Here is a 17,111-nt window from a genome sequence, read left to right as displayed (position 1 = left end):
AACTCATTTCTATCTAATCATTTAAAAAATATTTTAAATGATTAGTGCCAACTGCCAACCATACAGAGGCGTTCCTATAGCTGTCAGGACTCAGGACTCAGGAGTGGGAAAAAGCCGTTGAGATCGAAATAATACCAAATTGAGCCGCAAGTCGCAACACGATTTTGCGCTACTTAACTTACTTAAGTAATATTATTATGTCGGAACTCAGAAGTAGCAAAAGCTTTGAGATCGAGCTGATTTGATTCTTGACTCGATTCTGATTCTGTCGGGAGTAAGGATGCAGGTTAGCACAACTTTAATATCGCCACACAAACTACCTACCTAGGTACCTACTTATTTGCTTTATGAGGAGGTATTTTTAAAGATCTATTTGCATTTTGTCGGGCGGCATTGTCTATAATGAATCTGTCATATGCCACAAGTGTACGATGCATGCATCATGCATGCCATGACGCATGTTACATGACATGCACATAACATCTCGACTAGAGGAAAGCGTTACACTTTGCTGAATGTTAACGAGCGCTTTCTTTCACGCCTTTGACTTAACTGTTAACGGTAGCACAAATTGCGAATAAATTGTGGGAATTAACATAGACGCTTGTCTAAAGAAATTTTAATCTTATTGCTGTATGTATTTTTACAATGTTATACTTTGTTAAGGGCCTGTTTCACCACTTCCTGATAAGGTTATCCACCAATTAACTTGACAGATCAAGTATGGAGAATCTGTCAAAAAAGTTGTGAATAGCATATTAGGCAATTTATCAGAAAGTAGTGAAACAGACCCTAAGGCCGGTATAAATAGTCAGTGCTCAAGATGCATCTCGGTCTCAAGACACGGTTCAGGCTCTGTGATTGGTTGGCTGTCAAAATTTGGACCAATCACAGAGCTGAACCACGTCTTGTGACTAGGTCACATCTTAAGTACTGACTATTTATACCGGCCTAAGTCTACCGACCTATTTACATCAATTATAGTCATGCTCCAAAACTATTAAGTATAAAAGGTGTAAATAGCTAAATGATAACACCTTAGGCCCTAAAGGGTGTGTACATGTCCCAGGATTTTAGCTAGTTGCAGCATACTTGTTTCGAGAAGATCTGGTATATATCGAAACAAAAAATCATGAAAATTTACTTTTATTAATCTGACTCAAAATATATTTTGTTTTCAACACTTCATTTTGCGCAGAGTAGGTAACACGTTTTTAATTCCCACTTGCCAGGAAAATTGACGTTTATCTTCTAGGGTCGGCCGTAGCCCCCCCTGCCCCTACCTGGGTACGCCCATGGGTGTGTATATTATGTTCATTGTGTATGTAGAGTTCACTGTGAAAATTGCAGCGCTGAAAGAGTTAGGTACTTTAGACTTCAAATTTTCTAAAAAAGTTGTAGTAGATACTTACGATATAATTGCTTACTTACTTTGTTTTGGTACATCCTGTAAAAGGGCTAAGATAATATCAACAGAAAATAGCCCTTAAAAAGATTCCTATCATAACAAAAAAATAGTTATGTACTCGTACTTACACGTGTGAATTATCTGTTATCACTTATCGCAAGAAAAGTACCGAACAAAAATTTCGGGAAGTACGTGTGTATTCTATCTTTACATCAAGGACGTGGTATAGCCGGTAGCCCTTAAGATGCCCGGATACTGGAATACCGCTATTTAACCCTGGAAAGATAGTCTGCGTAAAATTTACGCATGCGTTTTCGAATAATTGCTCTATCTTTCTAATTAGCGCGAATCCATAGCTGTGCTTTTAGGACATCTCATTCGTCGCTGGGAGCTGCCCAGTGGCATACTTATCAATAAGGTAAGTGCCACCGATTTCGAAATATAACGACCGCGTGAGTCAAAATTACGCATGATTATCTTTATCGTGACTTTTATGATTATGGCTTATATGACAGTTTTATTGTGTTTCGTTACTTTTAATACTTTTTATCTTAACTAACATTACAATATTATTTTTATTGTTATTATATATAATATATATCACAATGGGGAGTACCAATTTAGATATTATACATGATATTCTGGCCGCTCTTATGCAAAGTGATGAAGAGCTTCCTTACGAGGACACCGACAGTGAAGTAGCGGACCACAAAAGTGAAGATGAAGTACAGAGTGACTAGAAATGATTATGTATTATAATCAAGCAAAAGTTGGCGTTGACACGCTAGATCAAATGTGTTCTCTAATGTCCTAGATAAGGTAGGACATCTGGCCTACGGCTTTATTTTATGGAATGATAAATATTGCCTGCATTAACGCATGTTATGTAATTTACAGTCATAATGTTAATTGTAAACGATTTCTCCTTTACAATTAACATCAATGTGGCTCTCTGAGTAGCATAACATTTATGAAAAATCTTAGCTTGGGACTGCCCTATATGTTTATGCGTAGACGCTTAGAAGCACCAACTTTGAAGAGATATTTGAGATACAATAACTCTTATATGTTGCCAATTGAAGTGCTTGATACATCCGAAGACCCTAATAATGAGTCAATAGCAAAAAAAAAAAAGGATTTATGGTTGTTTTTTCCCTTTTGAAAAAGGAGAAAGGCAAATGTGTCCTGCAAAAACTGTAAAAAAGTGAGCATATCTAATGTTGATATGTGCCAAAGCTGTTTGTAACTTACTTATATGTAACTTTATTTTCTAAAATTATAAAAAAAACTTACTGTTGATTTTCTACTTAAAAAAGATACAGATCATTAAAATAAAAAATAAGTCTTCATTAGAAAGAGTAAGTGTAATACTATTTTATTGATTTATAGAAGGAGTTTAAAGTTTTGATTTTTTTAAATACAAATAAAGGAGTTTTAAAAATTATGTGCAGTATTAATTATTCTAATATATATGTGTTTACGTGATAACATATAATTCATTAAAATAAATTAATAAACCTAGACCTACAACCAATTCAAATACATGCGTCAATTTTACGCATGATTATCTTTTCCGTATTGCAAAATATGATTATCTTTCTAGGGTTAAGATCTTTGTTAGCGCAAAAGTGTGCTCAAAAAAACTTTATCGACTTCTCCCACATTACAAAAGAATAGTAAGTGTGGATGAGCGCTACCCCGGCAAGTACGCCATAAATCATAATATATCTAGCTATAATTACTATGTCAACATACTGCTAAGTAATTGGAGAATTTATATCATCAGTATGGAGTTATAGCAATGTAAGTAGTACAATTATGAAGTTACAAAAATATTATAGCAGGAGACTGGTACCTACTGTAACTTGGTTAGTCTGTGTGTGAAAATTTCTTTGAACTGCCTATACTGTTCCTTCATGTTGAAAGAATTAAAATAGCAACCTAGGGGTTAGTTTTAATCTACGTGTTGTGAAAGTAGACCGGATGAGCTGCAATTCTCAATGTTAATGCAGGTAAAAGTTACAGAAGACCCTCAAAGTGTCTGACACCACAACCAAAATAAACAAACACCATGTTAAAATAAAAACTTTATTAAAAACGTTTTATTAAAAAAATAAATTATTAGTACATTGCCCAGATATTTACAATATCACATTAAAATTAATAATACTGATACATGCATCTAGAATGGTTTTTAGTAAGAAAAAAATACATCTTAAAAAAGTTGTAAAAAATTCACCAAGCATAAAAAATATGCATGAATATTTTGGCACACATCTAATTTGCAGTATTATTCAAAATGTACGTGTAAATGCCTGGTAAACTTCTTTAGGAGATAGAAAAACGTAACAGCTCTAATAGAACAAGATACCGAACAAGCTAAAAATTTACACAGTTAGAGACTTTGAAGGATCATTATTAGAAGCATAGATTGCATATTAACAAGTGGAACTACTATAAACCATCACCGTGATGCCCATTATTCGTTGTCCTTACCTTCATAATCAAAGTCGAGAGGAATGGGTATAGACTCCACTGGTATATACGAGCTTCTCTTTATGGAAATATCGCTGCAGGCGAGGAAGTTCTCCTGATCTCCACACCCTAGACCCTGGGTTCCATTCTTGCAGTCTCCCCAATTGTTTCCAGCGACGTACCTCCATTGCAGGACGCAGTGGTCGCAAATGAGATTTGAAGGTAAGCGGTAGTTGACGTTGAATTTTCCACCATTGGGTGGATAGTATTGGGTGCCTCCTTCTTCGAGTTCTATAGGATTAGCGTCAAAACAGTCCTGGTCTATGCTGTAAGGGTCTGGGCAGATCTTGAAGATCCAGTAGCCCTTGTGGTGGGCGGTGATCTCTACTGTGGTCGAGAATATCTGGCCGGCCTCGTATTCCGCGACTATGGTGCCCTGGCCGTATCTGCCGCCGAGCTCGTGGGTCCGCGGAGATTCCATGTCGTAGGGGTCCCCGCAGATGCCGCATCTGGAAAAGGTTTGGAGTTTTGGTATATGAATCGGTCTGGTAAATATGTAAGGCTGCGTTGTTCACGTTACTTGTACTATTATCTATTCTGTTACGTAGGCCCTATAAAATTTGTAGGCAATAGTCAATACAATTTCTTTACTAATAAGGAATAATCTAATATATAAAATTCTCGTGTCACAGTTTTCGTTGCCATACTCCTCCGAAACGGCTTGACCGATTCTCATGAAATTTTGTGAGCATATTGAGTAGGTCTGAGAATCGGCCAACATCTATTTTTCATACCAAAAATTATTTATATGGCAAAACAACGTTTGCCGGGACAGCTAGTATTATATAATATTATTCCTACTGAATTCATTAATAGTATACTTAGAATTAATTTTAGAGAAAGGAGCAAGACATGTTTTAAAGCAATTTCCCATAGTTGGTTATTAATGAGCCATACCTTGCTATTGTAGAGTTTGTACTCTACAATGTAAGCATGGGCAAGTCCCTTGAATTATAGACTATTCACTATAGAGTTCACTGTAGCATGTTTAAAACCCTTTCTCTGGCTCGAAAACTTACTTTCCCCCGTTGACACTGTACTGGTGGTAGAATCCTCCGCAGTTGAGGCCGTCATCATCGTAGTTGGGCTGCGTGGAGAAGCCGAACCGCCACATGGTGCCGCGCGCCGGCGGCTCCAGCACCCTACCGTGGCCAGAGACTGACACGGCGGTCGCCGCTAGCGCTAATACCTGCCACCACATCTGGGAACAAAGGGAATAGTCTAGATCACAGACATAGATCAAGATAGATACCGCATGCGGCATCCATAGAAAACGAGCGTGCCACTTTTTTACTACCTACTGTGACGTACCGATGATAAGAAACGTGTCCATTATCAAGACCAACGTTTCTATTTGAATTTCTACAGCTCAATACGGCATTTTTCGACACTTAGGCCTTTTTAAATTTCAGATTAACGTCCGATTCTGATAGCAGACTAAAGAAAAGACTTTCGAAAGACGAGCATTGCTCGTCGTTTGGGAACGCGATATATGCGGTATCTATCTTGCTCTAAGTCTGAGGTCTAGATTCTGGAACAATGTTTCCCAACCTTTTCAGCCACGGACCCCTAGGAAGTAGAAACTCAAGCACATGAATAATAAAAATTAAAATGAAAACCAAAAAAAGGGTTAATAATCTATGCCCAGAGATGACACCGCGGACCCCCAAATATCTGCTCGCGGACCACAGGTTGGGAAAAAGTCTAGAACAGCTATACTCAATCTGTGGCCCTCCGGGACTTTATCAGTGGCCCGCCCGCGTGTAGTTAAACCATTTCGAAATTCACACCCAGCAAAATAGAGGAAAGTCGTAGTGAAAATCGTAAAAAAAAACCACTTCAAAATCGCTTATTTTAAAGAACGTAATTTTTTAACCTTACGAGACCCAAACGTGTTTGTGGCCCGTATAAAAAAGGTTAGTACCTGGATGACCGACGGCGTTATTAAGTAACACGAAGTCAATGAGTGTTTGCTATACCGAGCAAAGCTCGGTCATCCAGGTACTTAATATAAAGATACAGTTAGAAAACTACAAAGTAACATAACGTAAGCGATCGTAACCCTTGCAGTGCTATATCGTGTGTTCCGAATTCCGATCCGATACACATTGGACACGCAACGGTTACGTTTTAAATTAATTATTATAAACAACATTTATTGTAAATGTAATAAGTCGGAAAGGGGAAACATACTTGATACTAGTCATAATATTATACTATAGCAGCCATGGGTGTATAAGGGAGGTGTCCTGGGGGTCCGGACCCCCCCCCCCCCTATTACTATCCATCTTACTTGTCCAATTTCCACAATAATATAATAAGTTGTGACAGTCGTCATAACAGCGAAACTATACGGAATATGGGGATGGGTGCTAAGAGGGAAAGACGCGTCTTGCAAGTCTGAATGCTTCTCCCAGCATTGCTTCCGCCAGCACTTGACGATAATGTTATCAGGGGCCTTCACAGGTTATAGGTAACTATTTTATAATAGTTTGTTTTATGCACTTTCGATAAAAATATAAAGTAGAGTTATTTAGCACACGGAGAGGAAGATTATTGGAGTTTACAAACACTCTCGGAAACTACTTCCTTTTGCATGTAGTGTCAGTCACGTTTATGTTTGACTAAATAAATGCTATTTGAAAATAACAGTGTGCACCATTTTTTCTGCATAAGTTAACTTGTTTAATCTGCTATAAAACTATCTTAAAATTGATATTAACAACATGATAGTAACCATAATATATGACAAAATAAAACGCAAGTCACATCAAATGTAGAGTCAGTCACATATGGAATTGCCCTATAGATATAGATATGTAAGAACTATTTTTAAAGTTGCAAAATGCAATATATTATGTTTTTCCGCAGGTAAAGAAATGTTAGTTTTAAATTGTAAGAGAGTCTTGTTATTCTATAGTATATAAGTAATTTGCCGTTTTCTACGCAATTGCAATTACTTTTTAGGATTCCGTACCCAAAGTTTAGTGCTAAGACTTCGATGTCTGTCTGTCCGTCGTCGGTCGTCTGTCTGTCTCCAGGCTGTAACTAAAAACCGCTATAGCTAGACTTCTGAAATTTGGACAGATTGCGAATTTAACAACAAATACTGACAATAAAATAAAATAAATATTTGAGAGGGGCTCCCATAAAACAAACGTGATTTTTTCGGCCTTTTTTGCTCTATATCAATAATGGCAACAGGCACGTACTTGAATTTTTCACAAAGTCCTTTATTATAATATGTGTACTTTAATATTAAATTATAATATTAAAACAAAATAAAAATTTAAGGGGGCTCCCATACAAAAACACAAGTTTTGGCCTATTTTTCCTCTATAACGGTACGAAACCCTTCGTGCGCGTGTCCGACTCGCACTTGGCCGATTATTTAATAAATAGGTTCTACATGTATAGTTTTAATAAAATTACCTTATACTTTGTAACTTGAAATCACTTTCGGAAGATGTTTTGTGCAAAAGTAACGGTGTTTCTCTGATCTCGGATTCGCGATGGTTTTATACACTAACAAGTTGTAAATCTTTATCTACCGATACACTATCTGAATCAAAGCAATAAGGGAGGATTATGTCTATTACTCAATTCGAGATTATATCGATTTCAAAAGAGTTCGCCGACGTACCTACGTCATTCAGCCCGCGTGTGGAACTTTCTCAGAAATAGTTTCGGGATTTTCCTGATTCCTATACTTAATCCTTTATTTTGATCAAAATGTTAATAAAAAATTTAAAGTCGATCGTGTGCGGGTGTCGATATTTAAACTTAAAGAAAATTATCTACGCAGTACGAACATATTATTTGTATATTAACTACTATATTATATAGGTATGTGACGTATAAAATACGTACAGGTGATTAATAAAATATAAGTAATAGATTATAGATTCCTATTGTCATAAGAAAGTTGCATCATTTCTAATCATTATGATTCAGAAATGGGAAGGAAACAAATATTAATATTGCTCCTTTTCTACAAACAATGAATCTAACGGAATTTCACATACTCAGTTTATATCTGGAATCAATTTTGCAATAAACTTTATGTTTCCGGCATGATATCTTATCTAATCTGACCGATTCAACATTTCATTGACCTGACGAACACGGTTCTAACGTGACTTAAAGCTTGTTCAAGAATCTGACATGTCACGAGAAAATAATAACGACTTACGATTTCCTCATGACATGTCAGACTTACAAAACGCGTCACGCTTATGCGAATGTCCAATTCCTTGATTGCGAATTTATAACGCTACAATAATTAAATTAACTAAAAACTAACAATAAAATATAAATTTAAAAGGGTTTAAATCATAAACATTTTAATAAAACGTAATACTTTGGCTGTAATTAATTTACAAACTCACCTCCAACAAAAATCTTTATCATCGAAACATAAGTATAAACTAGGATAACAAACATTTTATTTGAATAAATTGTTAGTGAATCTATATTAAAAAGGTCTGAACCGAACAATTTTGTTTCTTGATATTTATTTCCAAAGATATCTAAAAAACACATGAAAAATAACATAGAGATAAAATCCACCCCTCGAAACTACAATTTTATGCTAAGCTAAAATGAATCTTATTGCGATGTGTACACGACTTCGGTTGTGTGGTTATTGGTTTATAATAGGAAGATATAGGAATACGAAGTTCACTGGATCATCTAGATTCTAGTTAGATATTTAAACAGGCCTAGATTTAAGTATAATTATTGTCTTTAAACCTACTCTAGTCCTTTTACAAAAAAATAAAACTGAACTTATAGTTATAGGTACCTAACATTCAATCGCTATATTCATCCTCAGTGATATATTTGTTTGTTTGCCTTGTTGAATTTTCTAAGTGAGGTTATTCAAAAGATTCCAGGAAGGAATTAACTATTAAGTGAAGTGTTGATAAAGTATAGTGTTTGTAATAAACAATTTAAGTATTGTAAATGTTTTGTAGATAACAAATCACCTATGGATAAAAAATAATAAATAATAATCCATCAATAGCAATATCATAAATCCGAAAGATGTTACTTTTCCGAGCTTAAACGGCTGGAATGATTTTGATGAAATTTGGCGCAAGGTACTTTGAGTCTTGAGAGTTGAGAGGATATCGGATAAGTTTATCACGAGAAAGATTACGGTTTCTACGTGATAAGAAAGAACTTAAGCAAAGGGTATAATAATAATAATAATAATATAATAATAATAATAATATCTATAGACGCTTCACACCACGTCAGTCTGGCCCCGTGCTAAGTACCTAAAGGACTTGTGTTACAGGTACCAGACAACGGAAATATATTTAATACTTTATACTATACATATATTTAAGATTTTTATTATATCATACATATATTTAATACACATCCAGACCCGGGAACATTGAAAACTTTTTGTCCCGTCGGCGGGATTCGAACCCGTGACCCCCGGCTTGAGCTACCGACGCGCTCACCACTGAGCCACAGAGGTCGTCAAATGACAATATGACAACTAAAAGGCAGTTAACATTACAAATCTTTAAGATTTTTGTTGTATTTTGTGCTATACGAAAACATGTTTTTATCGATATCAATTCGTAGCGCGTCAACTGTACTAATGCAGTTTTGTCACGCATAATAAGTGGACCGAATAAAAGTAGATAAAATGTAATAGACGACTCATTTCCTTTAAATCGCCCGACACCATTAATTTAAATATAAGATGTTTTAATCCCTCTCACAACTTAGTTTACTACAAACTCATTTAAATCTCCCTCACGACTTAGTTTTATTTAGTTTAGTTCAGGTTTAGGCTCTAGCTAGAGACAAAATATATTTATATACTAGCTGTCCCGGTGAACTTTGTGTCACTTTAAAACCCTCCCTGGACTTCAAGGATTATTTTAAGACTAAAATTAGCAGAATCGGTTCAGCCGTTATTGAGTTATAGCGTTACTAACACAATTGGAAATCCATTTTTATATATATACTAGCTGTCCCGGTGAACTTCGTGTCACTTTAAAACCTTTCCTGGACTTCTACGAATATTTTAAGACTAAAATCAGCCCAATCCGTTCAGCCGTTTGCGAGTTTTAGCGCGACTAACACATTTGGAAATCCATTTTTATATCTAAGACTAGCTGTCCCGGTGAACTTCGTGTCACTTTAAAACCTTCCCTGGACCTCTACGAATGTTTTAAGACTAAAATCAGCCCAATCCGTTCAGCCGTTTTCGAGTTTTAGCGCGACTAACACATTTGAATATCCATTTTTATATATAAGAATATAGATAACATATTATGTTATTCATAAGCTTAACTTTAAGAAACGTATTAACTTATTGATTACTTACTGATTACTTATTGATTAGGGCCAAGATCTGTTTTAAAAGAATATTCAAATTGATCACAAATAACAATCTTTCTTATAACTAGATAAGATTTAGATACTATTATAGATGGAAAATTCTTTTTATAATTAACTGAACTAGAAAAGTTATGGGCAGTTTTTATGCTTACAGTAGGTTCCAGATTCTTACAACCTACGGTTCATATAAGTATCAAAAGATACACAGAATGCATGAATTGAAGACAACGCCAAAACAATGGTTCAAACCGCGAGTCAAGTACCAAAAGTTCATAACATCAAGATCTGTGATTCGTCTCATGATTTAAAATATAGTTTCGAAAATATCTTAAAATATTATTTGCCATAAATGGTCCTGATTTCACTTTATAGAACATGTCTGTATGTCACGTAGCTTTCTTTCGGTACCAAATTAATTGTCGCATCATTAAAAAACTCGAAAAACAACAACTTTCTTCTGTAGCTAGCGTATGAAACTTAATTCCTCTTATAGTAGGGGAGGGGAAGGTGCTAATCGTGTAGTCACTCGAGCGTCATGGAGACCTAGTAGGTTTTTTAAATTAGATAAAACTGATAAAAAAAAATAGCGGTGGGTTCAGAAACTGCAGCCATTTTAAAGTTTTGAAAAAGAAAATATATTCCGAAAATTGCTCATTTAGGTAAATTAATAAATATATTTTAGACAACAAGGACTAAATCATTTAGTTTAGTGCAAAATAAAATATCTGCGAAGCTTAGTTAAGAAAATATGAAGCTTTATTTTTTTATATTTTAAAATGTCCCTATAGTCTTACCTAAGCTTTGAATCGTCAGTACTTTATATAGAAGCTTCTTTGGGGTATACTAAACATAACCTATCTGACAGATCCAATATGACATTTCAATATTTAAAAAAAAAATTAACCCACCGCGTGAGAATTATCTGATTTCTATATACCATGATAATTAGACACATGTCGGAAGCCTATACAAGCTTAATCTGACACGCTCGAGCTTGTCCCGAAATCCCCTCTTCCCCTCCCCAACTAATAAATATATTTCATAACTAGACGACGCCCGCAACTCCGTTGCGCCAAAATTCGTTTATCGTGCGGGAACCGTACATTTTTAGGACATAAAAATTAATGGCGGCTATAATAATGCTACCAATTTAAATGTCACGTTGGGCCGATGATCAGAGAGTGTACATTTATTTGTAGTTTCACTAGATTATGTTTACACTTAGATCATACCTATTAAATTTTTGTACTAGATCAAACTTAATTAAAATACAGTATACTTACATTTGTGATATAAAACTAAATACGATATATATCAGATCTAATCTTGGCAAACTAAATAGACACCATAAACCGAATCTAATGTGTACTTATATAAAGATGCACCACATATGCCAGGGGTTGAAAACGGGGCAAACAAACGCGATAATTATAACATAACTCTCCTAGCAAAATTGGGTAATGTTTTACGTACGCCAGGTAATGGCTGAATGATTCTCAATGAAACTTTGAAGGTTTATAATTATTATCTACGACATACTAATCCCTTTGTACATTCGAATTAATCAATTTAGAGCATCTAGCTATTTGTAGTTATCAGCTGATGGTTAAGGCGCTATCACATTAGACCGACTTTACAGGTTTCTTGTTTGAAACTAAATTATAATAATAAATGCCTCTTACACCGGTTTCGGTACTAGCTATGCAGGATTAATTTTATATAGTGGCCAAGTGTGTGCGCAGAAACACTGAGCATTATCTGCTTTTACTCTCGTTACCTAATGGGACGGAAGACCGACACGACTGGCGAGAGATCAGGCGCAGAACTTTTTATGTGCCCATGGATCTTTCTTGTCAGACAATATTCAGGTGATCAGCGTGCAGTGTCAGAAAACAACATTTTTCGAACCCACCCACCCACTATCTCGAATTAAGAACCACTTTATCAATGTAAGTCACCCTTTAAAACTTACATTTATATACTATACTTACTAATCTGTCTGTCTGTCAGTTATCTCTACATGCTTAAGCTGCTAAGCCGACTTTAATGAAATGGTATACCTTGAGTCTCGGGAAAGGACGTGGACAGTGTTCATCTCGAAAAATGTTGGCGTAACGGAGTTACTGGAGTCATCTAGTTAAGAGGGTACACCAGGGGCTAGAGAAATGAAAAAAGTACGTGTAATCTCTATAGCTGTCTCCCTTACCTCAAGCCTATAGGTACCGCAGAACGCGATAGAGAACTGCAGAAAATCAACGATTCGCTGTCCCCTGATTCCTTCTCCAAAACTTAACCGATTTAAGTACTTTTTTCATTAAAGATTAAAGAAAGGCCAAGCTGTATTCCTAGGTTTTTTTTTGTATAATCTAGCCAAATCTGTTTTCTGGATGTTTGAACACAGCGGAAAATCTGGCCATTTTTTTGGGTTTTTGAACGTTCATATCTTATTTAATAATTAAATTATATTAAAAAAAAGAAAACATAGGGACATTGTATTAGTGGCCGTAGATATTCAGGAAAAAAATTATAACTCTAATAGCATTATCCAGGGAGGAAACAGGGGACAACGTTTGTATAAAAAAAAGGGCGGTGTGGACTCCTCTTAATACTGAAAACAAGAAACTCATGTGCAGTAGAGTTCTGTAAAACGGAAACAAAACATAAGTGCCAAAGACTTTAAAAGGATTGAAGTATTTTACTAGTACTAGTGATAAGTTTATCGAGCTAAAACATTTCATATAAATAGCAACTATCCTTGTTGTAACAATATAATCTAAACTATGTTTGATTTTATCTAGTCCATAAAAGTTGTAATCTTTGTTTGTATTTACTATTTTTTTTGTTTTCTAATTCAACTCTACATTCTTGCATCGATGCCGTGTGCTAAAATTTTAAAATCATATAAATATTTCAGTTACTAATTTTTATAGTTTATAAACTTTGAATAACATCACAACTTATTAGCATTATAGTTTAAAATTATAGAGCTACTTATACTCTATGTGTTATGGCATCTAGTGTTTTGTTCCTGTCACACAAGTGACATTTTTAATTGGATTTAAGAAGACAAAACACTGTATAACTATACTATTCAAAGCATATACAGCGTTTATTAGTAAGGGGGTTAGTTTATATGGTGAAGGAGTGCGTGGGGCTAATTTTATTTTCAAATTATGCTTTTACAAATAAAACATTACACACACTACTATGTGCACACTGCACACTACCATCTTTTTTAATGACAAGCCTATACATACGAATTTTGCTCTTTTGTTTATGGTTGAAGTCTGTTGTCAAATTAAAAATGGATTGTTGTTTTTTTTATTAAATCTGAAATAAGTAGTCAATACTTTAAACGGGGCGCCGAAAGAAGAAGATACTTAATTCGAATTTCGACCATTGCATTGGGCGATCTCTAGTAGGTACACTTTTATTCTCTACCCTACCAGGTACGCTATAATCTATTATTTATCAACATCTAAAAGTTTAAACTTACCGTTGGCGAAAATCATTCAAACTGATGACTAACTGTAGCCTTAAGCACTAATCAAACAATTAATAATAATTTATTTACTATCACAAACTATTAATTCACTAATACTCTATTTTATAACAAAACATAACTATTTAATTCAATAAAAACACTGTCATTTTTGTACCTGTACATTTTTATCACAATTTAACACTAGTAGATAGCTACACTACTATAAACTAAAACTAGGATATATTTTTTAAATTTAAACAGTATTAACACTGTTTATACAGTTTTTTAAAATATTAATCACAATTAAACACTCTTTCTCACAGTTTAACACTACAGCGGCGCGCGCAATTCTCGTCAGTAGTAGTGGCGCGGGCGGTCCAGAGCGAATTTTCTGAACGCCTTTCTATTTAATTTTGTGCCGTCGGCTTTCTCCAAAATCGATCTGATGAGCTCCGTGACTGCAGACCACAATCTAATTATAACTTTTGTTACAACCAACATAACAGTTGCGTATTCCATGACGTCTTCAACTGGGACCGGATGCTCCGAATGGAGGAGGTTCTTTCAGGTGACCTAGCTGCCTGCTAAATGCCTAGAACTCCACGCGAGTCTAGAACTAGCGAGTTTAAAATTGTAGTATATACTGGGTGTAACATTAGGGTGCGTGGAGTTCACTGTGAAAGTAGCAGCGCTGAAAGAGCATACTTTTTTATGATTTATATGGGCATCGTGCATCGCCCCCGCGTCTTGAATTTGCCCATACAAAAGTTTAAAAAAGTTCCTCTTACAGCGCTGCGACTTTCACAGTGACCTCGCTGCGACTCTAAACGGGGTACTGTAAGTTTCGCAGACTTTAAACGGGGTACTGTAAGTTTCGCAGACTTTAAACGGGGTACTGTAAGTTTCGCAGACTCTAAACGGGGTACTGTAAGTTTCGCAGACTTTAAACGGGGTACTATAAGTTTCGCAGACTTTAAACGGGGTACTGTAAGTTTCGCAGACTTTAAACGGGGTACTATAAGTTTCGCAGACTTTAAACGGGGTACTGTAAGTTTCGCAGACTTTAAACGGGGTACTATAAGTTTCGCAGACTTTAAACGGGGTAATGTAAGTTTCGCAGACTTTAAACGGGGTACTATAAGTTTCGCAGACTTTAAACGGGGTACTATAAGTTTCGCAGACTTTAAACGGGGTACTATAAGTTTCGCAGACTTTAAACGGGGTACTATAAGTTTCGCAGACTTTAAACGGGGTACTATAAGTTTCGCAGACTTTAAACGGGGTACTGTAAGTTTCGCAGACTTTAAACGGGGTACTGTAAGTTTCGCAGACTTTAAATGGGGTACTATAAGTTTCGCAGACTTTAAACGGGGTACTGTAAGATTCGCAGACTTTAAACGGGGTACTATAAGTTTCGCAGACTTTAAACGGGGTACTATAAGTTTCGCAGACTTTAAACGGGGTACTGTAAGTTTCACAGTGAACTCTTTATGTATAAGGGACCCATATGCACCCTAAAATATTATCACTTAGTTTTGTTACACCCTGTTTACTGACTTTTGAGTCTGTAATGATAAATGCTTGGGTTCCAGGATAGTCAAAACTTTAAATGTATAAGGGACCCATATGCACCCTAAAATATTATCACTTAGTTTTGTTACACCCTGTTTACTGACTTTTGAGTCTGTAATGATAAATGCTTGGGTTCCAGGATAGTCAAAACTTTAAAGAATTAAATGTCGTTTAATAGCTTATCATGTTTGATATTAATCCCCTCCTCCAGTCGTGTTCCTCATGTCTGAGGGTCGTGACCTCCCCCTTCCATGACCTTCCTTCTAATGGTCTTACGCCAGCTGTTCCTATCCTCGGCCACTCGAAGAGCGTCGTAGACGGTGGACTCAAGTGTGGTGCGGATTTGATCGGACCAACGCATGGGACTGCGACCTCGTGGTCTTTTTCCCTCAATCTTGCCAGTTACCATCAGTTTTTCAAGATTGTCTCCTTTTTTTCTGGCTATGTGTCCGAAATATTCTAAAATGCGTTTGAGGCAGATGGTAGAGAGTACTAGAGAGCCTTGTTTTTATATTTAGTTGAGCCAGAATGGATGCGTTGGTTCTGAATGCAGTCCTTGGAATTCGGAGCATTTTTCTCCAGCACCATATCTCGAAGGCGTCGATACGTCTGCGATTTGCAGACTTCAGAGTCCATGTCTCGGATCCATAAAGAAAGATGGAGAATATGAGCGTGTGCACAAGTTTCGTCTTGGTTCTTAGCGACATCTTCCTGTCACGCCAGGTTTTATGCATTTGAGACATGGCATTGATATTAATAAAGTTAATTAAAATAATTTTAAAACTGTACAGTGTTTTAAAACTGTACATTGTTTTATGCTACTTACATATAGCGCTAAAAGTTTTAGTTACCTATACCTTCTTCATTATTTCTTAAAAATCAAACTTGCCTTATGTTGCATGTATAGATAATATAATAATTGATCCCTAAAACAGAAGTAGTAGGTACACATAATATAATTATTATTATGTGACACAGTTACACAATTAGTTATTTAATAACAAACAGGGTGTAAACAAAAACGTGTGATTAGTGTTCAGGAAATGTTTTCCAGGCTAAGCTATCTTTTATCTAGATTATAACATTTGTTACACAGGGACAACACACATAGATCGAAATCAGTGCAGTCTGTCTGTATAATGTTCTTATCTCTGATAATATGTCGTTGCCGACGTTAAAAATAATGGTCGGTGATTGACCGCACCTTGCAGTCGACACCGACAGCAAAATGCGGTCGCAGCACGGCGATCTGCAGTTTTCATACTACGACAGCTGCAACTTGCGGTCCGTCTATTAGACCAGCCTGCCTAGCATACGCCAACGAGATATCTCACTTTCGAGATAATTAAAAACTACTCGACAAAACTCAATAAAAATGTGTTATTTCGATGATAGATCTACGCGAGAAAAAATATTTGTCATGCTAGGGTCAATAGAGATGAATAGACAAACCATCAAACACCGAGGAAACATGTAGAATGAGATATCTCGTTGGCGTATGCTAGGCAGGCAGGAACGCCACAGCGATGTGGCCAGCGACGTAGGCATAGCCATGGCGACGTCACTGGCCACATCGCCATGGCGCCGGTGAGGTATGGCTCTTAATAATTTGTAGTATGCAGCTTAAATGTCAAAAATTTCATTTAATTTACAGTTAAGTAATTAATATTCATTCCTGAGTGCGGGAGCTTTACTATTCGCACAAGTCATTCCTATACCAACCATCCTATACACTGGTCCACGACG

At 36.0% G+C, this 17,111-nt stretch overlaps 1 protein-coding gene across 2 annotated transcripts; it reads right to left on the bottom strand.

The window, feature by feature from the left end:
- Positions 1-3,625: 3,625 nt before the first annotated feature.
- LOC121735538 lies at positions 3,626-11,743 on the bottom strand. Of its 2 annotated transcripts, none has more exons than XM_042126386.1 (3): positions 11,593-11,743; positions 4,963-5,144; positions 3,626-4,392 (listed from the first exon to the last, which is right to left on the bottom strand). In XM_042126386.1, the coding sequence occupies exons 2-3, from the start codon at positions 5,142-5,144 to the stop codon at positions 3,888-3,890; spliced, it is 687 nt and encodes a 228-aa protein (XP_041982320.1). In that variant the 5' UTR covers positions 11,593-11,743; the 3' UTR covers positions 3,626-3,887. The 2 variants fall into 2 exon arrangements, with proteins under 2 accessions (XP_041982320.1, XP_041982319.1); XM_042126385.1 differs by lacking the exon at positions 11,593-11,743 and adding an exon at positions 7,376-7,442.
- Between the last annotated feature and the right edge of the window lie 5,368 nt (positions 11,744-17,111).

Source organism: Aricia agestis, chromosome 17, assembly GCF_905147365.1.
Source record: "Aricia agestis chromosome 17, ilAriAges1.1, whole genome shotgun sequence".
In the NCBI taxonomy this organism is placed as follows: domain Eukaryota; kingdom Metazoa; phylum Arthropoda; class Insecta; order Lepidoptera; family Lycaenidae; genus Aricia; species Aricia agestis.
The sequence above is the reverse complement of the archived record's forward strand: the minus strand, read 5'-3'. Positions and strand labels throughout refer to the sequence as shown.